At 42.1% G+C, this 25830-nt stretch overlaps 1 protein-coding gene across 1 annotated transcript in view; it reads left to right on the top strand.

Moving 5' to 3' along the window:
* Nucleotides 1–2312: 2312 nt before the first annotated feature.
* Nucleotides 2313–25830, top strand: part of LAMC1 (laminin subunit gamma 1) — a 119026-nt gene continuing 95508 nt past the window's right edge. The window contains exon 1 of the mRNA XM_006211776.2: nucleotides 2313–2735. Coding sequence (XP_006211838.2) covers nucleotides 2321–2735 — 415 coding nt within the window. The 5' untranslated portion in view covers nucleotides 2313–2320. The remainder of the gene's footprint in view (nucleotides 2736–25830) is intronic.

Raw genomic sequence — 25830 nt, 5'->3', positions numbered from 1 at the left:
AACAAAAAACATACAAAATAGAAACAGACTCATAGACATAGACTACAAACTGGTGGTTGCCAGAGGTACGGGGAGTGGGAAGGGACAGACTAGGAAAATTTCAAAATGTAGACTAGATAAACAAGATTGTACTGTGTAGCACAGGGAAATATATACAGGATCTTGTGGTGGCTCACAGTGAAAGAGAATGTGACCATGAATGTATGTTCATGTATAACTGAAAAGTTGTACTCTACATTGGAATTTGACACATTGTAAAATGACTATAACTCAATAAAAATCTTAAAAAAATAGTTATTAAAAACATCTGTAGCTTTATGTACATAACTGACATCCTTATCTTTGTCCTTTATGCCCTCATTTGTTCCCAAGTACAGTCAAGGACTGGGATAGACTGTCACTCCCATAGGTATAAATGAGTATATTTATTTTGCTTTAACGCAAACGCAAAAGGAGTTAAAACTTTGTTACCTACAGCTCCACAACTTTCTTCATTCAAAGAGTAGCTGCCAAAGGGTGAGGAGTTAGACTTGGAGCCATGCATGCATAATCTCCACGCATCTCATGAAATGAATTAACCATATACTTGCTAAGCAAGCTCACGATTTTGACAAGTCCCCTAGCCCCTCCCCCCCAAAGACCACTGTGGTCCTACTAGAGCCATCACTGACGCCAACCATAGTAACCATGAAATCTACTTATTTCATTATTTCACATCCCCACTATCCTTGTCTTAAATGGGACTACTGGATCCAAAACCAGGTTATGCCCCCCACCCCTACCCCACACCGTGTATTTATTATTCTCACTTTACTGTCAAGATCTTGAAAAGTTAAAATAAAAAAATCCGTCTCAGAGCATCCATTATCTACACCCACTTTGCTTGGGTACTCCAAAGGTTTAAAACCCGCCGCCCTCGGCCATCCACTTTCACAGCACCCTCCCTTCGCTTCTTTGCTTGTCGTATCAGCACTGGGTAAGTGCCCAGGTTCTGCGCTCGGACTAAACCTCATGATCTTCTGGCTCAGGTTCTGTGAACTGAGTCATCCTGGCACCGAGAATATTCCGTGACTCAGCAGGCCCGAAAAGGAGGATGTCAGATCCAGATAATTTCAAGTCTTTTAAAGGCAAGCTGGGGAACATAAACAACACAGTGGAAGAATTTCACAGTGGGTCTGCGTACCCAGGGGAAAAATGTCATTCCATTCCCAGACTTTTCACTTCCTTCCTTGCCCGGGCTAAACGACTGGTTACACTTTAATTCAGAGGCAGGAAACCGCTTCAGAAAATTCATTTCGATGGGGTGACCAGGCCCTTTATTCTTCGGGGGCCGTGCCAGTCCCCTCAACACCCGGGACCTCTCCTCTGAAAGCGCAGGAGCCGGCCCCGCGCGGCAGGGCGCAGCCCCGGAACGACCGGCGGGGCGGGGAGCCTGCGGACGGCCCCCACCGTCCGGTCCCGCGGGTCCCCGCCTCGGGGCGCGGCCCGCCGGACGCCAGAACCGACACCTGGCGGGGCGGGGATCCGCATGATGCGGCCCAGATTGGAGCGGGGCCCAAGGCCCACTCCCAGAGACCTCACCCACCCGGCGTCGCCCGCTTTACGGGCCCCTCCGTTACCCCCTCCCCCATCCGGGGTCTTCCAAGGCCTCGGCGCCGGGAGACCCCGGCGTCCACCTCCCGCGGGACGCTGGCTCTTGGCGGCCTCCCCTTCCCTCCCGGCATGCACCGCCCCGCCGCCCCTCCCTCCGCACTCCTCCCGCTGCCGCTCCCCGCCCACCCCTCGCGCCCCTCCAGGCCCCTCCCCCGCCGATCGCGCGCCGCCGGCCGGAGCGCCAGATGCCGCCGCCCCCGCCGCCGCCGCCGCCGCCGCCGCAGCCGCGAGTCTCCGCGGAGGGCGGGGGAGCAGCTACGGGGGCCGAGGGAGCCGCTGCGAGGAGGCCGGGGTTGGGCTTTCTCTTCGGCCAGACCCCACCCCACCCTGCCGACCCCACCCCCTGCGCCTTCCTCCCCGGGGGCGCGCGCTCGAGCACGCGCTCGGAAGTCGGGGGTCGGCGGCGAGTGCGGGCTGCGTCCCGGGTGGGTGAGGAAGGCGCGGAGGCGGCGCGCCGGGCGGTGGTCAGCGAGCCGCGCGGTCCTCGCCCGCGGTGCCTGCCGGCTTGTCCCTCCGGTGCCAGCCGCCGCCGCCACCGCCCTCCCCGAGAGTCCGGCCCCCGGGCGCCGAGGCTCAGCCCGCGGAGCGGCCTCCGGGGGACGCCGCTGGGCGAGAGGAGCGCGCCCGCGCCCTGGTCTTTGCCGTGGCCCGGCGCGCGGCTGCGGGGATGAGGGCCGGCGAGCGGGCCGCGCCGGCGCTGCGGCCGCGGGGCCGGCTCTGGCCGGTGTTGGCAGTGCTGGCGGCCGCCGCGGCCGGCTGCGCCCGGGCGGCCATGGACGAGTGCACGGACGAGGGCGGGCGGTCGCAGCGCTGCATGCCCGAGTTCGTCAACGCCGCCTTCAACGTGACCGTGGTGGCCACCAACACGTGCGGGACTCCGCCCGAGGAGTACTGTGTGCAGACCGGGGTGACCGGGGTCACCAAGTCCTGTCACCTGTGCGACGCCGGGCAGCCCCACCTGCAGCACGGGGCAGCCTTCCTGACTGACTACAACAACCAGGCCGACACCACCTGGTGGCAGAGCCAGACCATGCTGGCCGGGGTGCAGTACCCCAACTCCATCAACCTCACGCTGCACCTGGGTAAGCGGTGACAGCCCCCTTATCCCCTACTGCTGCTCTCCAGCAGCTCAGCTCCCGGGCCATCTTCACCCCCTGGCCCAGCCTGCGGGGCCCAGACAGCCGCGTGCTGGCCCTCCTCTCCCCAGCATGGGCCACACAGGAATTCCCTTCTCCGACTTCTAAGCTCGATCTAGCACTTAACAGCCCGCGAGCCAAGGTGCTTCCCGCCAGCATCTCTGTTTGTCTGTTCTAACCTAACCGGATTCTCGCTTCCTCGATTACTCGGCATTTCGGCTGTTTTGGTCCCTCTTTTCTGAAGCGTTAATCAGAAACTTCCATCCTCTCTTGTCCACCTTAAGCGTTCTTACCTTATTTAAAACGTCTGTCTCTCCAGGGTTGAGGGTGATTGCTGAAATAAACTGGAGAGGAAAGAATCTAAGTTAAGGGGATTTGAGGGGAGCCCATGCCTTTTCTGTCGCTTTTGCCTATGTGTAATTAAAATAGAAGTTCACTTTTAAAGTGCTTGTTCTCTAGGGTTGTTCAGCTTTCATTAAGGGCCACAAAACGATTTTACTGCTAATCCTGGTACAGAGGAAACAAAAGGAAGTATCTGCACTCACTGTAATTGTTGGGTACAGTTTTGGCCCTCGGTAAAAAGGCTCTCCTCATTGTGTTCCCTTTTGCTTTGATTCAAAGCGAGTGTGGAAACATGTGTAAGTGACTTTTCAGAAATCAAGGAAGGGATATATAGAAAACTTCATTGCTGGGTGCTGGATGAGGATGGACATGTTTATCCCAAAGTATTAAAAATCATGTTTGTTCTAGGTCAGTTTTTCTTCATCCTTGAAATATATAAACAAGCAGAATGATTCACTGTTGTGTTTAACACAGTAACATATGCATAAGAAAGTGGCATCTGATGTATAGACAGCTTCAATCCCCATTGCGTTGAGAGACTTATTACCGGTAACTAATAGTAATGAACTTCTAGAGAGAAGAGCGTACCACACCATTCTTCTGTCAAAGCAGGATAATTGCAAGGCTACAAACATTAGGTGGGGAACCTTGAAAGGAATGTTTGGAGGGCACGTGGTTCTTTTGGTTGTGGTTTGTATTTTTCTTCTCATTACTCTCTGGTACATTACACTTTATGTGTCAAGATTCCAGAGAAAGAATATGACTTACAAAAAGTACTCTGAAAAGTGAAGTTAAATTACTGTGTGTAGAGTAAGTTTTATAAAAGCAACATTTATCACCTTTATGGTAAATATCATTTTATTTGTAGGCAAGTCATTGGGAAGATGAAACTTTTTGAAAATAAGTCCATAAAGTGAAACTCTGAGACAGTTGTTTTTCAGAGATGGAAGAAGTAAACTGGGTTCAGTTTTTCAAAGGTTTTGGAAACATGCAGAACTAGCGATATGTTGGAACAAGTGCCTTTCTCCAAAGATTCTGCAAGAGACCTAGGGACTCCTAAGACTTTGTGGGAATGTTCTTTAGCTATTTTTTCTTATGCATTCATTATATTTTAAAACTTGGCCAAAATTATTTTTGAAATTTATATCCAATTATTTTTGTTTAAATTTTGCCTTGTTAAGGCTTCTGTGTAGAATTTTGAATGCCCATAAAGTCTTATTTTGTCTATTTTGAAATGTTAAAAATTTCAAAGCAGAAGTGTGGCCTTGATGTCTCAAATGCCTGAGATTCAATTGAAAATTTCTAAGAATTTCTTATTTAGGTAAAGATAGGGCTGTCAGTCTCAGCCTTCTGAATTTTCTGCTGTTAGCACTATTAGCAAAAGGTTATTGCAGGTGATTGCAGATTACTCAGTGATTACTCCTCTGTTACAAAGATAATGTGTTAGGTAAGACAATATCTCTCAAGTTAGGTTGTTGCTACCGGGTGGCAGGTATGTTAGCCGTGGGTCCTAGTGGTTAAAAGGTCGAAAGAGATCTCAGAGTTCACCTAGTTAGGACTCTTAGCATGACTTTTTACTCTGAAAATCATGTTATATGCTTGAACTTGTTTTGCTGAAAAAAGTCTTCAGTTTTTGGTAATCTTGCTAAATGAAGTTGATAGAACTATAGATTTAAAACTTCTAAGAAAAAAAGTCATGCAAAATAGTTTCATACAAGTATTGTACTGTAAAAACATTCACTTTAAACTTTTTAGATAGACAGTTTCTAAAAACTCGACTAGAACTCATTGAACTTACTCTTGGGTCAGAAATGCTGTCTGGGAGGAAATTGTGTGTGGTGGAGGAGGTGGGGAAGGGGAGGGAGATTTGTGTGTGGTGGGGCTGATGTCTCAATCTGTCTCTGTCTCTGCTCTCTCACTTTTAATAACAAGGATATATGTATTCATGCATGTTATGATCTATAACTTATGGCAGATGGGCAAGGCTTTATGTTTCACTGTGTTTTGATATTCAGCATATTCACTCCCTAACTCCAGTTACTCCATGGGCTCTGGCTTACTAATTATTTCCCATGGATTCAAGGACCATGACTGTTTGTGCATCTATTAAATCTCCCATCCAGTTCAAATTTCACATACCCTTAAACAAGTGATGCATATTGTGCCTTGCCCTTACAGAGCATGTGAAACTCGGAGTGAGCAATGTGAAAGAACTAGGTCTAGCTGCCACTTTTCTAGCCTGCCTTTTGGTGCTAAACTTTAAATAGGGTGAACTTTAAAGTAAGCAAAGTCAGATTGCACTTTAAGTAGACACAAGAAACATGCATATTTTGCCACTGATCATAAGTCTTTTTTTTTAATTGTAAAAATAAAACATGTCATGGTGAATTAAAACAGTAACTATAATGACTAGTGAGTCTCTTCATGTCCAATTGCTGAGTTTCCCTGGAGACCACAGCTCACAATTTCTTACGTAACTTTCTGGAAACTTTTCGTGCATGTACATGTCTATAAAAAAATGACACGATCATTTTAACTGGTACCTTTTTTTGGCGGGGGGGGGGGGTGAGGCGTATTTTAACAGATGGCAAGTACAAATTAGATGATGGTACCATTATCATCACTTGTACCAGAGCCAGGAAAATCAGCGTTGATTGTGAAAGCAGCTATGTCTTAAGCACCATATACAGTAATGTATTAAGCCTCAGGGTTCAGGGTGCAGTGTCTCCTTGGTTATAAGGAGTTAAAGTTGTGGGAGTCAGGACTGCCTTTTCTGCCTGTTGTGAAGAGAAATCTCAGCCAGGCACCCTTTTCTAAAAAGTCTTTCTTACTTTGCCTTCAACTTCTGGATCTTCTCTTTTCACTTCTGTATGGGTTGGTCAACTGCTTTTTGAAAGTTTGGCTTTCATGTTTTATAATAAGTCATAATAAGTTTTTTTCTCTCTTGTCAGTAGAGTAGTTGACAGTAAGATTGTCGCTGAGGATGTGCCTTTTATTAAACAATCCCTTTAATTAACTTGATAGTCACTGTGGATGGAAACTTGGCAGACTGGGTCTTGATCTTAGAGGAAGGTAGCTCTCCCTCTTTCTAAAAACAATTTGATTAAGGAAGAGAGCGCGTATAAAACCAGCTCAGTCAAAGTTTATGGAACTCCTAAAATTTACGCCAAGACCAGATCTGTTGCCAAGCTCCTCATAAGCTTTGGGAACAGGTATTGATTAAATGACACTTTTAAGCTGTATCTAAGTATCTTGTGTGTGTGTCTAAATCAGAATAATTGATATATAAGGATATTACTGGTCCTCCTGGTGTAAAAGTCATATGAAACAAACAGCAGCTTTTCCCGCAGGAAAATCTTTGCAAGGTAGGCTCTGACTCTGTCAGGGAATAGTTCAGCTGGTGACTTCGCTGTGGTATTTGTGCACCCCGAGGGGACACTGTTTCAGTTTGTCTCACAGAGGCCTGATTTACATTTTGCAGGTTTCAACTTGAGACATTAAGGAGCTCTCCTTTAATGGCCAGCTGTTGCTGAACACGGTTTTATAAAGTTGCTGTTGGCTGTTTTCCTGTTCTACAATTCACTGCTTTTTCTGTAAATACCTTCTCCATGTTTCTAAAGCATTTAGAAAACAATTTACACATTAGAAGAGAGAATTTGGGACTGTAACCCTCCCTCCCCTGTTATTTTGTCATTGGCCACATTTGTAGGAGGGATAAAGTTTGACTAGTTCAATTCTGAGTCCTTTTCGGAAGTTGGGTATGCCTTTTACTATGCACTCCTTCCCTTGTGTGTACGTCCTCCTGTTGCTGCCAGATTACTCTGCAAGCATATTTTACATTCCTACTAAGTACATAGTACCTGACAGAAAGTTGTAGAAAATTGAAAGTCCCATCTTCAGAAGTTTATGCTTTATGAAGTGGAATTTTCATACCCAGATGTAATGCCATTACACTAATAAATCAGAAGTGCCTTTATAATATTTTATAGTTTATAAAGCCTCCAGTTTCTCACTGAGTAGATTTTCACAACCCAGCGAAGGAAGGCAAAGATGAGGATCCGGAGGTTATGATTTGCCAAAAATCACAGAGGAGATAGGTTTTTGGCTCCTTAGTCTAACATACTAGCTCCTGCAGCTCTTAGCTTCCCTAACAAATGTCTCAAAAAAAATGACAGAGCAATTTTAAAATACAAGTTCATGTAGACACTGATTCAGCTACTGACTCCCTTGGTTTTCTTCCTTCTCCCTCTGTTCCTTTTCACTTATGTTTTGGGATTTCTTTCTTTTTCATGCTGCTCACTCTTCCTGAATGATCCCCTCTTAATCTTGAGGCTTCATTTACTCTTCACAAATCAATGAATTCTAAATTTGTATCTCCAGGACAGCTCTTTCTCCAGACCTCAAGACTTGTTGGACACGGTTGGTTTGGCATGTCCAGAGGCCATGTCCAAAACTAAACTCATTCCTCCTTGTCTTATCCAACTCAAAGCTGTATGTTAATGAACAGCAGTGCTGTTTAATGTGAGGCTCTCAACCAGTCTTTTGCCAAGTCTCCCCTGAAAGGTCCATGCTTGATAGGCTTTCGTTAAGCCTATAAAGATTACTGTGGCCAGCAGATAGGATCTGCTGTTCATAGTCTCTGGGCAGCTATAATTCCACCGCTTTCTGTCCCACCCATCCTTACTCCAGTCTGCCCGAGACTCTACCTATATTCAGCCATCATGTCTCTTGAATCCTTATCTTTTTCTCTACTTTAATCTAGCTCCCCATTGAATTTCACCTCGATTATTGCAACAACTTGCTAACTAATTGGTGGTCTTTCTGCCTCCAGTTTTGCTCAATTTGGGCAGCTACATTTTGGACTGAGTGATGGTTCTTAAAATGTAAATCTGATGGTATCATTTCCCAGATAAAACTTCTACAGTGGCTCCTCAAGCCTTTAGGGTGAAGAGCAGACTCCTTGGCACAACATATAAGGTACTTTTGGATTTGGACTTTTTTAACCTCTGGGCTTATCTTTTGTCATTCCACGTGCTCAGAGGGCTGCTGCTTCGGCTTGGAACGTGTCTCCCAGGTGTCACCACTTTCACGACTCCTTCCCCAGTTTCTCTCTCTCAACCCTTTCCATCCTACTCCCTGGCCTGGATTAGGTGTCACACTTGTGCAACCGTGTAGGTATCCACCACAGCACTTATCACACGGTATTGGCTGTTTCTTTACTAGCCTATCTCCACTTCTAGACCATGTGGTCTTTGAAGGCAGGGTCAAGGACTTGGTGATCTTTTTAGTTCAGTTGAATGTAACTAACATTGGTCCATTGCCTGCTGTGCCCCAGCGCCATACAGATTCCTGGATGTATAATGATTCATTGGTCATCGCCCCAACCTCATGGGGCTTGTGGCTTAGGTGTGGAGACCGAGGTCTCTAGACTGGGGTAGGCAAATTATAGCCCACAGGCCAAATCCAGCCCTGGGCTGCCTGCTGCCTACTTTTGAATGGGCCATGAGCTAAGAATGGTTTTTACATCTTTCATTGGTTCAAAAATCAGAAGAAGAAGAAGATTTGGTCACATGAAAATTACATGAAATTCAAATTTTAGTATCCATAAAGCTCTGCTGGAACACAGTCAAGTTCATTTATTAGCATATTGTCTCTGGCTGCTTTTGTACTTCAGAGGCAGAGTTGAATAATTGTGTAATAGTGTGTCCTGGCCCACAAAGCCTAATTTTTTATTTATTTATTTATTTATTACTATCTGATCCTCTACAGCATAAGTTTTTAGGTAAAAGGTGCACACGCAGAAAGCATCATTTAAAGGGAGGCTGGAGGGCTTTATCCCCAGTGCTTAACAATCTGTCTGGCACAGTGTTCAATAAATATATGAAGAGTGAGTAAATAAAATGAATGCCTGAATAATAAGAAGTCCCAAAACACCGCACATTAATTTACATTCTTCTTAGCAACACTTTGGTTTGGAACGTGTCTCCCAGGTGTTACCACTTTCAGGAATCCTTCCCCAGAAGAGCTTGTGTTTATTTTTCATCAGTGCCATCTCTATTTTCTTGAGGTATATGTCACTCTGAATGTGGTTTATGGTGGTTTTATTTCTGTAGCTCTAAAAAAAGTACTAAGTTGGGTATGGAACTGATATGGAATTTTAAGATCTGTGATTGTCCTTTTTGGGTAAAAATTCTGCTTTTATATGACTTGAAGCTGGATAAATTTTATCAGTAAACTACCTTCTCAGATTTGAATTTCACATATGAATATGTTTCTGAAATTTTAATGTTAATCTTGTGTGTTCTTTAGAAATGGGCATACGTTTTATTTTAAAATATATATTCACGTGTCTGCTATTGAAATAGACTCTTAAAGTGTATTATTAAGCAGTTGTGAGGAACACTTACAATGAAAATTTTATTTTCTTATTTTGTATGGCATCATGTTTAGTTTGTTTAACTCATTAGGGGTACAGTTAGAAGACAGGCACACTAAGGTGTGTCTTGACTGCAGGACAGTGAAGACAGTGAAGAACACATTAAAGTGGTCAGACAGATGAATAACAACCACTTGTCTAGAGTCCACAGGTGGCAGAGCCAACAGATGCTCCTTTACGTGTTCCTTTTTTCCAGCTGTACTTAATTGACAGCTCTGGTGCTATTCTGTTTGAGTTTTAGGGGAAAGTGTCAAACTTTAGAGCAGAGCTGTTTGTTTATTTTTACTGCCCAGAATTCCAGAGACGATTTTTAAAAATATGGGATTATCTGCTCCTTATCTTAAATTGTCAGTTTCAAAGGATAGCGTTTTAAGATGACTGTTTGCTGGGTTCTGTTACCTCGCCTGTGTTTCTTGCTCAAAGGTTTGTAAGGGGGCCTTGCTAAGATTTGCAAGCATCTCCTTTCTTGTTAAATGATGAAGTAAGATGTTTGCTCATTTGGGCCTAAAATGGACAGCTTGCTAAAAAGAGTTAGCAGAAGACTCGTTTATAGAAACGTCGCTGAGGTTTTAGAGCAGTGACACTGATTAAGTTTCTCTGCTTTTCTTTCCATGGGCTCTTCCAGGGGCCAGCCTAAAATAACTGGGCCCGGTCAGCCTGGTACCCTCTGCAGCCACATATTCATGAAATAAAATAAAACAGACTTATCTGTTTCTTAGACCATGGCGCTCTCAGGTCTCCTGTGGGAGGAGAGCCTTGTGGCAAGGCTGGGAGATGAACCAGGGGATTTACGTGATTTCTTTTGAAACTTCAGGAGTTATATCCCCTCAGCTCCCTTCTTTTGCTCTTTGTTTGCAGCTGCGTGGCTGCTTCCTATTATATTGCAGGCAACTCTGGATTTTTGCTTTATCATCTTTTTGAGATTTTTGTTATTTTATCTTTTTGTTTTGAAAGATCTTGGAAACAGGAATTCAGAATCAGCCTCCTTCACATTTCTTTTTGTAAAAGATTTCTTGAAATAAAACAATACAGGTGATCTTGAATAGAGTTAGGGACTCAATGAGTTTTGTTTCACAATGATAAATCACGGTGTATGTGAAGATTTGTGCTACCCAGAACGAGTGCCCGTGGCAGTGACTGCAGAGGTGGCTGGCAGATTTTCAGAGGCACTGCTAATGATCAGTCTTTTTCTTCCCTCCTTGGTAGTTCTGACTTTACAATTCTATATCTTGACCTGCACAGAGGTTACACAGGTGTATACTTACGTACAAAGTTAGAGGTGTGCTTTTAATATTTGTGTGCTTCATTGTATGGAAATCATTCCTCAAATTAGAAAAAAGAATTAAGAAACATTTCAGCCTATTAAAATACAAAAAAAAAATAGGTGATTTTGTTTGGGGCATGATTTTGGCTTAAAGTAGGACAGCACAGAATCTGCGATTTAATCATAGATGATATATTTCTTTATTTCTCTTACCATCTTTATACTCTGTACCAGCAGGTGCTGGTGTTCAGAGGCGTTAACAAGTTTTTTTTTGAGTGAAGGGACAGTCAAGCCAATCAGATGATTTTCACTGAGGTATCAGCGGTAAACCGAAGTACCTGTAGACTGCGTTCAGAAAAGCATTCGGGTGAGCGTCACGGTAAGTCTCAGGAAGGAGAGTGAGGGCAGGTATGCAGGAAGAGCTGTTCTCTGCGCTTCTCCTGACTGCCTTTAACCAGGTCATGGTTTTGGTTGGTGCTTTGTGGTTCGAAGTGGTAAAACAGTAAGTTTGTGTTTTGGTGGGGGGCAAGTTTAGAGAGTTCTTTAAGATTGTCCCTGTGGCATGTGCTTTGATTACATTGTCTGGGTTTTATAAAACTTGTTACTTAATTTCTACAGTGAAACACCCTAAATGTTCCACAGATTACATAAAATGTATAATGTGAAGACCCCATTTTCTTTCTTTTTTTTTTTTTTGGACATGTTTTACTTAGTGGCTTCTTCTCATTGAGCCTTTTAGAAATAAGTGTGAAGTTTGAATTGTGTGACTTTCTTAGAGAAGTTTATGGAATTTGTGAAGTATTTCCCATCAAGGGAAAAGACTTACCTACTCAAAATGGGATGAGTCTGTTGGATTGTGATTTTAATTAGTTAGTGTACAAAGTTCTTATGTAAATAAGATAATTCTCATTTTCTTGCTTAGAAAATTCTTCATTTATGGGCATTGTAATATGGGGTGTGTAGGTAACATTCAGTGTTGAAACGCTGTATCCTCAGGTAATTTGTAATGTGTTTGAGGAGATGTGACAAAAACATTCATGTACAGGAAATCAGTGGGAGATCATAAACACAGTAAAGAGAATTCAGTTGAAACTTTTTAAAGTGCTGAGGGAATACCTGAAGAGCATTTTGAAGGGTGTGGATGGAAGTCAACCAGGAAAAACTTATTGGGTCTCGAAGAAAAGTAGTGGGTGTGAGTGGAGGACTTTCCAGGAAGTGTGATTTGTTTGAATAAAGGTCTGAAAGTAACCAGACAGTGGTGGAGGCGTTGTTTGCTTTTCATGGAGTAGTGGAGACGTGGAGGATGTGTTCTGAGGAGATGAGGATCATGAAAGCTAGGGGAGAGCAGAAAGCAAATTACGTTTCGTTGAGCACCTCTTGGTTGCCTCTTTGAATCCTTTAAAAAATCTTGAGAACTGTTGTTACCCCTGTGAATAGTGATATAACTGGTGACTTCTCTGAAGTTCAGCTGGCTGAGTTTGGGTTCAGATCCAGACCTGCTGCGGATGGATTGCGCGCTTGCTCCTGTCAGGTCAGCACAAGCCTGGTAAGTGACAGAGAACTGTGGAGTGAAGTGAAAGCTTACCAAACCCAACGACTGCCCCTGGTTCCTCTGCCCGACCTCTGCTTGAGGAGCTCTGGGTTTGGGTTGCTTCTTTTAAAAAGGGCTTTGCACTTATTTGTGAAGAACAGAGGATTGCTGGCAATGGGAAAACACTAGGTTTTGGATACTTATACTGGTTTTATATTTAGCTGTTAATGCTTCTAGGAATTTGTAAGGAATTTATTGAATTTCAGAATGAGATCCTGTGTTTTGTCAGTGTCTACTGATAGGAAAAATGTACCAGCTGCCCATTTCCTGAGGGGTGATCGGGGAACCCCACCTTATCTCCCTTCTGCTTTATCCATGACTCCTTTCTGGTTGTTGAGAATGGCTAAGTTTAGTTCAGTTGCTTACTTTATCTGACAGCCTTAAAGATAAGGCTGCCAGGTCCATCTCTAAGTTCTATTTCGTTTCCTCTGCCTCAAGTAAATTCTAACTTATTTGGTGGCTTTTTTGTTCTAGTTTGCAAACTGAGTAAGTCTAACCACCTTTTATTGATAAAGAACCACTGTGGTCCTATGAGAGTTCTTTGTCACCAGTTTCCTTTAGGCTCAGAAGTGACTCCCTTCATCTCAATTTCTGGATATGTTAGTTTGTAAATCTGTAACTCTGTCTAATCTGTCTTATCTGTGTATCTGTCTGTTATTCAATCTATATCTCTTTAGTTTCCCCAGAGCATTCCTAAGCTAAGGTTCAATCAGGGGACTCTTAGATGTATTAAAAATTTAAAAAAAAATTTCTTTTTGCTTCCTCTCTGAAGGAAGGGGGTTATAGTTCCTGCCTAGATTTTGTATTTTGGGTTGCTCCCCACTGTATACTATCTTTGCTTCTAGACCTCAAGATTAAGTACTACCAGATCGCAGTCCTGCTTTCTCAGCTTTCTTCACAGGCTTGCGTAGCACGCACCGCGCTTCTGCATACGTGTGGCCAGTGCGCCGACGCGGTCTGGTGACTGGTGGCTTCCAAGCTCGCACGCTCAGCTTTCTTTCTTGTGGGGAGGAGGGCACCCACTGCTACATTTGAGGGCTGACTCGGGCTTAAAACTGCCTGCCGCTTTTGCCAGTTAGTAAAATGTAGAAGCAGAAGTATTTTCTAAGGGCCTTTCCGTCACCTTTCTTCAAAGAGAATAAAAGGATCGTAACTATTTCCAAGAGAAGAGCGTCACAGGTTTGAAAAGGGGGTAGTGGCAGCTTGATGAGAATGAGTTGAACAGCCTTGCTTGGGCGCCCTGTTCATCGGCGGGGCCTGGGACGCGACGTTTTCCTGCTCTGATGGCACAAATCCTGGTCAGAGGCGGGAATGACCCGCCAGATGTTCTCAGAATCTGAGGTCATCTTACTGTCAGGAACGATTAAGGAGTAACTTATGGTAGCTCTGCACTGTGAAGTGATTAGATCTAGAGATGGTTTTTTGTGTGTGTGTGTTCGGACCCTATCCTGTACAACATTTAGAGCTTTCGTTTTCTGGAGTGTCGGCATCCCATGGACTTTTAAGTATGTGGCTAACTAGAATAGTTTTGGAGTTAGAAAGAAGTGTAAGAAAATTTTGGCTGTAGAAAACATGTTTTAGAGATGGGTCCAGGTTTAATTTATTTAATCTCTTATCCAAGAAGTTAGGGTATAGTTGCTTTGGTTTAGCAGTTTATCTGCACCCGGTGCCTCAGGGTTGCTGTTCCTCCCCCAGTGGTTCCCACTCTTATGGCCCTTGTTCTGATAAGCCTGATGACTTCTCCTGTTGTCTTGGTGTCACTGTTTTTAGGTTATTGTTACTTAAATGCCAGTTGTGGATGGAAGGGGAGGATATACCGCAGTGGTAGAGCACAGTCTTAGCATGCACAGGGTCCTGGGTTCGATCCCCAGTACTTCCATTAAATAAATAAATAAAACCTAATTGCCCCCCCCCCAAATAGTAAAAATTAAATGCCACGTCATGATCTGGTAGAGATGAGCATCCTGAAATTTTCATTGAAATTATGTTCTTTTTGGAAGTGGAAAGAAATACAGGCTATAGGTGAAGGTTGTGGAGGGAGGGGGAGTTGGAAACCAAAAGAGCAATTGTATACTTTAAAAAAAAATTGTATACTTTAATTGCTCTTGTCCTGTGATTGCTCCTTCATGGGAAAGAGGTCATGTTCTGTGGGACTGAACATCTAGGATTAACTTTTAGAGTGGCTCTATGCATAGTTGTGAATTTATAGTGAGTATTTTAGATAAGTTCGTGGGATAGAAGGTCTGTCAGATACTAAATTCTTACAACTCTACTACAGATTATGCAAGTTTGTGGGACCATCTGTTATGCAGCTGTAATAAAATTTGTTTACTTTATCAGGATTGTGTTAGAGGCTCAAGCTGGGTGTTTTTTTTTTTTTTTTTTACTGCTGTTCTCAGCATTTTTGCTGCATGCCAAGAAATAAGTTAGCATCAACTCCGGGTGCAGTTGGGATCATTCAGTTTTGTGGCCGTTCGGATAAAGCTTTGGTTTTAAACTCATGCCCACTCTAAAGCCCTAATGCCCTGCCACAGGACATCGATGGTGAGCCTAGGGTATCAGAAGATGGACCGGTTCTGGAAAGTGACATACTTCCAGATGTTTGGAGAATGTAGGCTTGTTTTCTGTGCTGCTTTTTGTGTGTTCTTTGTGTTTCTGTATCTGTGTTCTCCTGTGTTTTTATAGGAAAGCCCCCTGGGGTTGGAGGAAATCTGCTTTTTGGATTAGGAAATAAAATAGGTATTAAGGCTTTTTTGGCAAAATCTTTGAGTTGGTATTGCCATTTCTGTAAGAGCAAGGAGAGGCAGCTTCCCTTAAGGGAGACTGCTGGGAAGGTAGTGCTGGGGTGAGATGCTACGGAAGTAACTAAAAAGACTTCTTCACATCTCTAGTGATTTTCAATTATGAAAGGGGCCACTGATGCTCTGAATCAGCAGCCCTTTAACCATGCCTAACTAAATAGACCTTGTTTTTGAAATTCACAGCAGTGTCTAGATCCCTGCTGTCTTTTTGTCCATCCTACTAATACACAGCTGTTTTTGTTCATACATCATTTTGTGTTCAGCTGCCTGGTTACTTCCTCGGGTCCCTTTTATGGTGAATAATGGACACATGGGAGTTCGAACACCCAAGTGTGTGGTCATTCAAACAGGAAGTCTCAAAGAAGCACAGTAACCTTGTCAGAGGAACAAAAGGTGGAACGGGAAAGGCCATTGATGGTTCTAGGCTTAAAACATCTGCAGGAAAGCATCTGACAGTTTCTGAGACACGCGCATTCTTCAGCTAACAAAAGGGATGATTTATTTGGAACTTGTTTCATTTTTTCCAAACATTGGGAGTAGTAAGCCCTAATCTATAAAACAGATTGAAATGGAGATGAAAAAAGCAGCAGTGTGGCATCATAGGCGTTAAAAACAGGAAGGATGTTCCACCTGTGGGGATGGCTGTGGGTCTTGGAAAGAAGGTGCAAGAATTCATCTTTACCAGAGGTCACAGGGAGGCTGTACGCAGGAACAGGCAAATAGGTGGGACTTGACAGGGACTGTCGGAGCTGATGGGAGTGGATTAAAAGATGATTTTGTACAGAGCCTTTGATTATTGAGCACTGGAAGAATATGAGATAAAGAAGAATGTGGGTTATACATAAAGAGCGTGGAGTCTAGTGGGAGACCAAGAAAGTGTCAACAAATACACTGTGGGACAAAATATCAAGGGCTGTAACAGAAGGATACAAATTCCGTGTGACTGCAAAGGACTGATGACAGCTGATCAAGATAAATGACTTCTCACAGCATTTATCTGGTGACCTTTCAGATTCTTACCAGCCTTCAGGTTCTTTGATTCTATGATGGAGGATTTGTTAGAACTAGTCAAATAAATCCTGATTTTAGATATAAAAATGAAAATTAAATCTGAAAGTTAGAGAAGGGGAGAGCTCTGCATTGACAGTAATTCATATTAAACAGGTAGGGTGATGCAAATGCTAAAGAAAAGGATTCCGGTTTTGGCTTAATTAGTGGAAGCAGCAGTATTCAGAGGAGTACCAGATAAGTTCCTTGTGTGACTGGAACTCTGTGCTTAAGTTCCAGTCGCAGTAAACGTGTTCAGACAGCGTGGGTGCTGCATCTCTGCCTGGTTCCTTTGTTTATTTGGCTGCGTCCTGATTGTCCTTCAGAGCTCAGGGTAAATTTCAGTTCCTCTGGGAAGATTTTGATTTCTAATTCCTCCTGCCCCTCCATAGCATTTGCTGTTGTATCGTTCAGTGTGCAGACATTAGTTCATTTCTAAAAATCACTAAACATATTTTAAAGATATATATATATATATTTATTGAAGTATAGTTCATTTACAATGTTGTGTCAATTTCTGGTGTACAGCACAATGCTTCAGTCAAATACATGTTTTCATATTATTTTTCACCGTAAGTTACTACAAGATATTGAATGTAGTTCCCTGTGCTCTACAGTATAGACTTGTTGTTTATCTGTTTTATATATAGTAGTTAGTGTCTGCAAATCTCAAATTCCCATTTATCTCTTCCCACTCCCTTCCCCCCAAGTAACCATCAGTTTATTTTCTATATGTGAGTATGTGTCTGTTTTGTAAATAAGTTTATTTGCCTGTTTTTTTTAGATTCCATGTATAAGTGATATCATATGTTATTTTTCTTTCTCTTTCTAGCTTACTTTGCTTAGAATGACATTTTCCAGGGCCATCCATGTTGCTGCAAATGACATTATTTTACTATTTTTTATGGCTGAGTAGTACGCATTGTATAAATATGCCACAACTTCTTTATCCAGTCATCTGTCAGTGGACATTTAGTCTGTGTCCGTGTCTTGGCTATTGTATGTAGTGCTGCTTTGAACATTGGGGTACAGGTATCCTTTTAGTTAAGGTTCCCTCTGGATACATGCCCAGGAGTGGGATTGCTGCATCATCTGATAATTCTGTTTTTAGTCTTTTGAGGAATCTCCATACTGTTTTCCACAGTGGCTGCACCAAACTGCATTCCCACCAACAGTATAGGAGGGTTCCCTTTTCTCCATGCCCTCTCCAGCATTTATCGTTTGTGGACTTTTGAATGATGGCCATTCTTACTGGCATGAGGTGATGCCTCATTGTAGTGTTGATTTGCATGTCTCTGATAATGAGCGATATTGAGCATTTTTTCATGTGCCTATTGACCACTTGTAAGTCTTTATTAGAGAATTGCTTGTTTAGGTCTTCTGCCCATTTTTGGATTGAGTTGTTTGTTTTTTCTTGTTAAGGTGTATGAGCTGTTTATATATTCTGGAAATTAAGCCCTTGTCAGTCTCATCTTTAGCAAATATTTTCTCCCAATCCGTAGGTGGTCTTTTTGTTTTCCTTTGCTTATGGTTTCCTTAGCTGTGCAAAAGCTTATAAGTTTAATTAGGCTCCATTTGTTTATTTTTGCTTTTATTTCTATTGCTTGGGTAGATTGCGCTGAGAGAACACTGCTGAGATTTATGTTGGATAATATTTTGCCTATGTTTTCCTCTAAGAGGTTTACAGTGTCTTGTCTTATGTTTAAGTCTTTAAGCCGTTTTGAGTTTATTTTTGTGTATGGTGTGAGGGAATATTGTAACTTCATTGCGTTACATGCAGCTGTCCAGTTTTCTCAACACCATTTGCTGAAGAGACTGTCTTTACTCCATTGTATGTTCTTGCCTCCTTTGTCAAAGATTAATTGACCAAAAGTTTGTGGGTTTATTTCTGGGCTCTCTATTCCGTTCCGTTGATCCATGTGTCTGTTTTTGTACCAATACCACGCTGTTTTGATTACTGCAGCTCTGTAGTATTGTCTGAAGTCTGGGAGGGTTATTCCTCCAGCTTCACTCTCTTCCTTCAGTAATGCTTTGGCAGTTCTGAGTCTTTTGTATGCCTATGATGTGAGAGGTGCTAGATAGTTTGTTTCTCCCATTAGACTGAATTCATTGAGGACAAGGTGAATTATTGGTTTTCTAATTCATTCACCTGACAAATATTTATTGAGCGCCTGTTCTGTAAAAGGCACTGCAGAGTGCTGGAGACAGGGCAGAGAGGAAGACCTAGAGCTTAACTTCTGGATGAAAAGCGTGTAGAACAGAAAACCTAACTCAGGAAGGTTTGGTTGGCTTTCTTTTTTACGTTGGTTTTTATAGTCCTAGTGTATAGCATAATACATTTCATACAGTAGTAGGTGCTCAAAGGCTTGCTGAATGAATAATTTCCTGTTTCTGTGAGGCCACAGTGACAGAATGCAGATGAGGGTGAGAAACGGCAGTTTTGTTTAGATTTGCCCAAGATGCAGTTTGCCTTTTAGAAAGGGTTATTGAAATTGGACAGGCGGAGTGGGATGGCTCGGCCATGGTGTAGCTTCCCCACCAGGCTTGTTAGGTAGAGACTCAGCCACAGTAGCAAGGAGCCCTAACAGTGAAGTGGCTGGAGGAACGTAGAGGCTTCCCTCCCATGTGGTAGTCCTGAGCGGGCTGCAGGGTGGCTCTGACTCACACAGACGCTCTGGGACCCGGGGTCCTTTCGTCTTCATGATCTGCCTTCCCTAGGGTGCTGTCCTCATGTGTGTGTTTGAAGCTGGGTGATAGCACCTCTGTGTTCCAGATGGGAAGATACTGCCAAGGGGTATATGCCTAATTCTCAAGACTGAGACCCAGCAGTGGGCCACATCATCGCTTCGTCTGCTGTTGGAGAGCACTCAGTCACTTGGCCATCATATATGCAGTGGAGGCTGGGAAACGTAGTTTAGCTGGGCAGCCTTGTGCCCAGCCGCAAATGTGTCACAGGGACGGAGGGGAGAACTAGTTTGGCAGATGGTACTGGCATGCTAACCCTTCTGCTCTGATGCTGTGCCTGCCAGTTCCTGTGCTGCAGAATCCTCTCTTTCCTGAGCTTTGCCCTCCTAAAGTGCCTTCTTCAGAGGATCCCGCTCTGTGCCTAGCAGTTTTAGGAGGCGGATCTAGAAAAACTAGCAAACACACTGTCTGTGGACCTTCATAGTCTGGGTCTTTGGGGGAAGAGCCTCTGAAGGAAAGGGGTGCACGCTTGTCCTGCTCCTCTCGCTGCAGCCTGCACTCCCTGCCCTCGCGCAGTTGATCCTGAGACTACCAGCTTCATTCCCGCGGGCCCTCTTGGCACTGAGCGCTCACTGTGTTGGTGTCAGATGCTTCGGCTGACGGGCTCTGTGTCAGATCTGTCTCGGAGGAGCACATCCTCGCAGGATCATTAAGTCTTGATTTTCTTGACAGTGCTGATCATGTTTACCTTCAGCTGTGATAGATGAATCAGAGCTGTTTTAAAATGCAGATGTGTTTCAGAAACAAGGATTCCAGAAGTGATAAAACAGTGCCTTTTTTGGTACCACTCACAGTCTTGTTCTGGAATCTTTTTTAACGTGTGTTCATCTTTTCCTTCAAGATGAGTTGAGCTTGTTGAGAGGCAGCAACTGTATTTTAACCATTAGGGCAGTGACTTGAGCCAGGTACCTCATACATGGAGTCACAGTAAATTTAATGAAATGAATGTGCATTATGCAACACTCACAGCAGTAACACCCCCCCATCAAATACTTACTCTCTCTACAGTGAAATGTATTCATACTTTTATGAATGAAAGACTGCTTAAAGGCTACAAGGGCTTCACGCTAGATCAAGTCATGTTTTGTTGTCATATGTTATTGAAAATCCTCTGCTGTTTAGATTTTTTTTAATTTAGAATCACAGATAAAGGATAATGGACTGTCTCCCATTTGATTATATAAGTTACACCATTTTTACAGATAGTGATAATAAAACTGTGAAAGACTATGTAAAAATTTGGCATGCAATAGGTATTTGATAAATTGGTTACTATCTAAATGATTGAATAAAGCCCGTGTAGTAGGAACTTTTGTTTCATTGAAAGGATGTATTCTAAGACAGTTTGAGTGGATGGGTTATTAAATTATGGTAAGAGTATTTAGAAGTCCAAACAGAGCATTAAATAAATGTTTCAAAGAACTAGTAGTAGAAAGCTGACAAAAAATTAGCTATTCTAAAATTACTTCTTTTTCTCTATGGACATTAGTTCATTGTTTGTTTTTGTTTGATTGTTTTGTAGAAATGCAGTTCATCTCCAATGCCTGTCTTAGGAACCTGGCTGCGCCAAAGCCATTTCATGTGAGATACTTTCTGAATTGGAAGTTAATCCTGATTTTCTTCTTGTTCTCAGAAGCAGATGATTCTGGTGATGTCTGGGACCTACTCTCTCCACACTTTGTGCATCTCCCTCTTCATCTACCTACTTAACCACAGCATTTTTTTCTCTGTCCAGTTGTTTTAAATCGGTGTCTCCAGGAATCTTTAAAGAATCATTTATGTTGAGGATGACTATGGTATAATGATTGCTTTTGCCTGTAGGGTTCTCTCAGCGTTGTTTTTGCTTTCTAAAAGATTGTGGTCTCCTTGACATCTTTTTTTTTTTCCCTTAGTCAGACTCATTGTCTTTATTTGCCATCACCTTTTGCCTAAATATGTATCACGTTGTCCTCTAGGCGTTGTCATCCCAGCTTCTTTTGGAAGGAAATTGCCTTCTCTCTAAATTCTTTTCAACATTCTGGAAGTGTGATACAGTAGTGCTTATTGTGTCGTCCATTGGTCACTTGAGCATGCCATCTTGTTGTGGAATCTTTTTAATGTGTGTTAATTTTGTTTCTTCATATGAGCTCACTGAGGACAGGAGCTGTGTTTTAAAACATTAGGTCAGCAACTTAGAGTTAGGTACTTGACTCATGAAGTCCTAGGCATTTGAATATTCCTTGGTTGTTTTGATGAATCAGGAGACTCAGTTCTAAACTCACAGTGAAGCAGAGGGCTAAATTCAACAATTAAGCTTGTCCAGACTATGGCTTTGGAAAATTACTTGAAAGAGATGTATTTACTAATCTTTGGAGAAAGTCCATAGGTCTATTTTCTCAAAATTTAAGACACCATCTTTGTGGACGTTAGAAGACTTGCCTGATTGTTCTGATGAACTTTCTTTTAAGAACAGAAAAACAGCTGAAACCAATCACAATTTTGTTTCTTTTAAAGACGCTTTGTGCTCCTTTCCAGGGTCCACAATGCCAAGTTAAATACCTTTCTTTTTTTAGGAGAGCAGTGTTTCTCAGACTGAAACTTTTAAGAGTTTCTGTTTCACTAAGGAGAAAGTCCTGTAAATTAGGTGTTTAAATTCCTTCTTCATGTCATTTGAAGGTTATTACAATGTAACACTTCTTGTAAATTCTTGATACTAATTGCCAGTGAACCCAGGGATTATTCCTGAGGGAGGAAATCGTATTGTCACCTAGGCTGGAGGTCCTCGAGTACTCACCAGTAGCAAATTGAGTCACCTCTTTTGTTTTGTTTTGAAATATGTATGGTCAGCTGTGGATTACTATGAGGTGTGGTTTTGTACTCACAGGTAAATACAAGATAAAATAGATAATTATGTTGTTTGTAAAGCAGATACTTCCATGCACAGAAATCTAGAGAAGTGAACTCCTCTGAAGTAGATGCATAACTCTAGGAGCGTTTCTGCCCGACCTCCCCACCCTCGGTATCCAGTACCCTAGATTTTATGTTTTATTCCCTGGCTTTTAAAAGAAAGTAGCTTTATAATCCTTTGACAAGGTATTGCTAGTTTTTGACTTTATAAAAATGGCTTGTGTAGTCATCGGCACCTTGCCGTCTTCACTTAGTCCATTTCTAAGGTGTAGCTGTAATCCGCTCACACGCTCGTTCCTGTGCGTACTCTGTTGTCCTTACTACAGCTGATTGATTGATTATCCTACTGATGGGCTTTTTGTGGTGGTGGTCATAATGAATAATGTCCTGTGAGGATTCTCTCATGTGTCTCCTAAGGCTTATGGGCACATCTCTCCAACTGGGTTGCTGGTTCGTAACGAATGTCTTCGTTTTTATGAGCAAATCAAACTTTTTTCCATTGTGCCTGTTTACTGCTCATCAGCGGTGTTAATGGACCGTTGATCCACATTTGGTATTGCTAGAGTTCTTAAATTTGGGCTCATTTGGTGGCGTAAAATCACATCTCATAGTTGTTTTATTTATAAGGGCGAACGTGAGTATCTTCTCGTGTGTTTATTAGTCTTCCGTATTTCCTCTCCTGAGGAATATCTCTTCATGTTTTTGGCCCATTTTTTGGCTTGCCCTTTTATTGACTTGTAGAATGCTTCCTGTATTCTGAATATTAATCCTTCATCAGTTGCATATTATCCGTATCTTCTACCAGTGTGTGATTTGTCTTTTTATATTCTCTATGGTAGATTTTGGACAGAATTTCTTAAATGTGGTAGTTGATTTGTGTGTTGCCTTCATCTCCTAGGACAAATCCCTTTCAAACTTATTTTTCGATTTTAGAAATATCCTGGCTGTCTTTGGGCCTTTGCTCTTCCATGCACACTTCAAAATCAGGTTGTTAAGTTCTTCGATAGCTTCCATTTGGATCTTGATTAAAAATCGCATTGACTTAACGCATCTATTTGGGTTGAATTGACATCTTGAGAGTTTTGAGTCTTTCTGTCCATAAGCTCAGTATAATTTAGGCATTCTTTAATGAATTCCAGTAATGCTTCATAAGTCTGTCCACGTGAACCTTGCCCTTGTTCTGTTAGATTTATTCCTGGGTACATTTTATTTATTTATTTGCTTGTGATTTTAACTTTTTTCTAAATTACATTTTCTAAGTCTTTGTTGCATGTAAAAATGTAACTGGTTTTTCTATATTCATCTTATAACCACTTAATTCTCTTATTAATTCTTTTTATCTTTAGACTCTTTTGGGTTTTATCTGTAGACAGTCATCATCTGTAAATAAGGACAATTTTGTTTCTTCTTACTGACCCTTAACTCTTTTTTCTTTTCTTTGACTAGAACAATATACAAAGTCCCTGTGTAAACATTCCCCTTAAGTACTTGATTTTTGCAAAGCGTTGCTGATTTGATAGATGAGGAATGTTTTTATTGTAGGTTGCATTTCCTTTGTGATTGTTGAGGCTGTTCTTTACTTTGCTGCGTAATATTTATTTCTATAAGCTGCTTCACTCCCTTTTTTTGGTAAAGAGATGTGGTATTAATAACAAAATCTTTTTCAGCTTAGTTTCCAGCTATTTTGCTGTTAAACCACCTTCGGGAATGTTTTGGGCACAGGTTTCAGTAAATTGAAATAGCTCAAATTTAGTAATACACAGGTGTTACTCACCTCTTTGGTAACGTACTTAGCAACTTACAGAATAGTTGTAATTCATACTATTTGGCATGATAAGTGATATTTTGGATAATGAAAACATTGCTATTTATAAAATTCACTGAAGACTTGATTAATAACATTTGTTTCCCTAAAAACCAAAACAAACTGTCTCAGTGGCAACTCTGTTAGAGGGACCTGAGTCTTAATTTGTCTTCATAACTGAATCACCCTTGAATTTATCTTTGTAACTGAACTGAAGTTTATCAGACTTTGATAAATTTCCCATGAGGCCAGTTGTCATGGTTTTCCTATCATTAATGTGGATCATATACTTTAAGCTTTTTTCTTCTCTTTAGAACTGTCTTAATACACTTAGAAACCTTATTTATAATCTGATAAGTGGATTGGATTTAGAGGTCTTGGAACAAAGAATAGTGATGGGACTTTGTAGAAGGATTGTCTTATACAATGCAAAATGTGATAAATCTGAAGTTTTTTAGTCTTTGGAATAGATAAGCCTCATGGAATCAGCTGTAAACCTCATATAAGTGGTCTTCAGGGGAGTGTGGTGCTGTCCATTTAGGGGCATTTAGTGGATAGGAGGCAGAGGGGATGAAGTGGGGAGGGGAGGCAGTTCCACAAAACAAAAGAATTGCCCAAATCCTGCCCAATTTTTAAATTTCTCATGGGATATTTATGCTATTGAAAACCCGATTATAAATACTGAGCCTAAAACATAACTTTGTCTTTATACATAAACATAGTTTTTCCCTATATAACTTTATTATACATAATTTCCTGTGAATAGAATCACCGTGTAAATAAATAGTTTTCGAGCTTAGCAAGAGCTAGTTCACCAATTAGGAAGTTATTCTCATAGTATTCTCTGCCAGTAGCCTTGCGGTATTCAAGTTGCCCATTCAGCACACACATAGATCCCACTGCGTTTCTAGCACTCTGCCAGTGACTCTGTGTACATATTTGTATGTTCTTATTTGGCCTCTTTTTTCCTGAAATATCAAATGTCAGGAAAAGTGTTGATCATATTCAGATGAAATTTTGGAATTTACTTTTACAGCTTTTCCTGCACATGAATAGTTGCTAACATGCCTGTCCTGCCAACATATTTTTTCTTAGGAGCAATGAAATCATTGAGATTAAGTGAATATGTTACAAGGAAACAAGCTGATAAGGTTGGCAGAGATGCATCATTCTAACTTATGTTCTCCACCTTGACAGTCTGTAATTTGTCCCGACCTGTTAGACCTACTTAGTTAAGGAGATATTTCTCTTTATCTTAAAACACACAGGTTAATCTGGTGTGTTGTTACTTTTGCTTACACCGATTTTTATTGCAGTGTTCCCCTTACCTCTGCCGCTTCATTTTCTGTATGTCTTGTACAGAATGGATCCAATCCTATTTTTTAAAATGCAGACTTACTTGTTATGTAAGGAAGTTGGTGCAGGTGTCTGACAGCTTTGTTACCCCTCCTAGCAGTAATCTGATTTTTGATCTATTGGAATGCATATGTTTCCTTTTAATTCCTGCAGTGTGTTATAGGTAGGGCTACGCATGCGTGCGCATGCACGCGCGCACACACACACACACCACTTGGAAGTTACATGTTGTAGATTATGTAGCCTCTGCATTTCATTTTGGGATGGTGAGCAGGAGGCGTTCCAAAATGTTTGTTGTAAGGGGAATGGGAGTCAGGGAGGCTTTAAGGGTCACCCAACTTTAAGGGTGACCTCGCGTGGGCAGTCTTCTCACTCGTCTCCTGCCTCTGGTTTCTCTCTCCTGTTCCTACAACACCAGGTGCTCCTCAGGTGCTGTCTTGTACTACTTTTCGGTGTGTATTTTGTCTCACTGGTTGGAGACACTGATGGGCAGGGACTGTAATTTCTTTGTATCTCCAGCGTTAACATGGTTCTTTGTGCTCGTGTGTACTCCAGAAGCGTTTGCTGGTATTTTTAGTCTGCTTTTCCCCTGTTGTAGTAGAAACCGAATTTGGAGAAAATTCTCCATGTTTCCTTACTAACTCTATGTTTTATACATACTGCTCTTTAAATAGGTCTCAGCAGCGAGTATCTTGATATTTTCCATGGTAGAATGGCATATGCACCACCCCTGGATGTAGAAAAGATGCATAGAAATGGCAAGGCCTTA

This window comes from Vicugna pacos, chromosome 21, assembly GCF_048564905.1.
Source record: "Vicugna pacos chromosome 21, VicPac4, whole genome shotgun sequence".
Classification (NCBI taxonomy): Eukaryota; Metazoa; Chordata; class Mammalia; order Artiodactyla; family Camelidae; genus Vicugna; species Vicugna pacos.
Note: the sequence above shows the minus strand (reverse complement) of the source record. Positions and strands in the feature narration are given on the sequence as shown.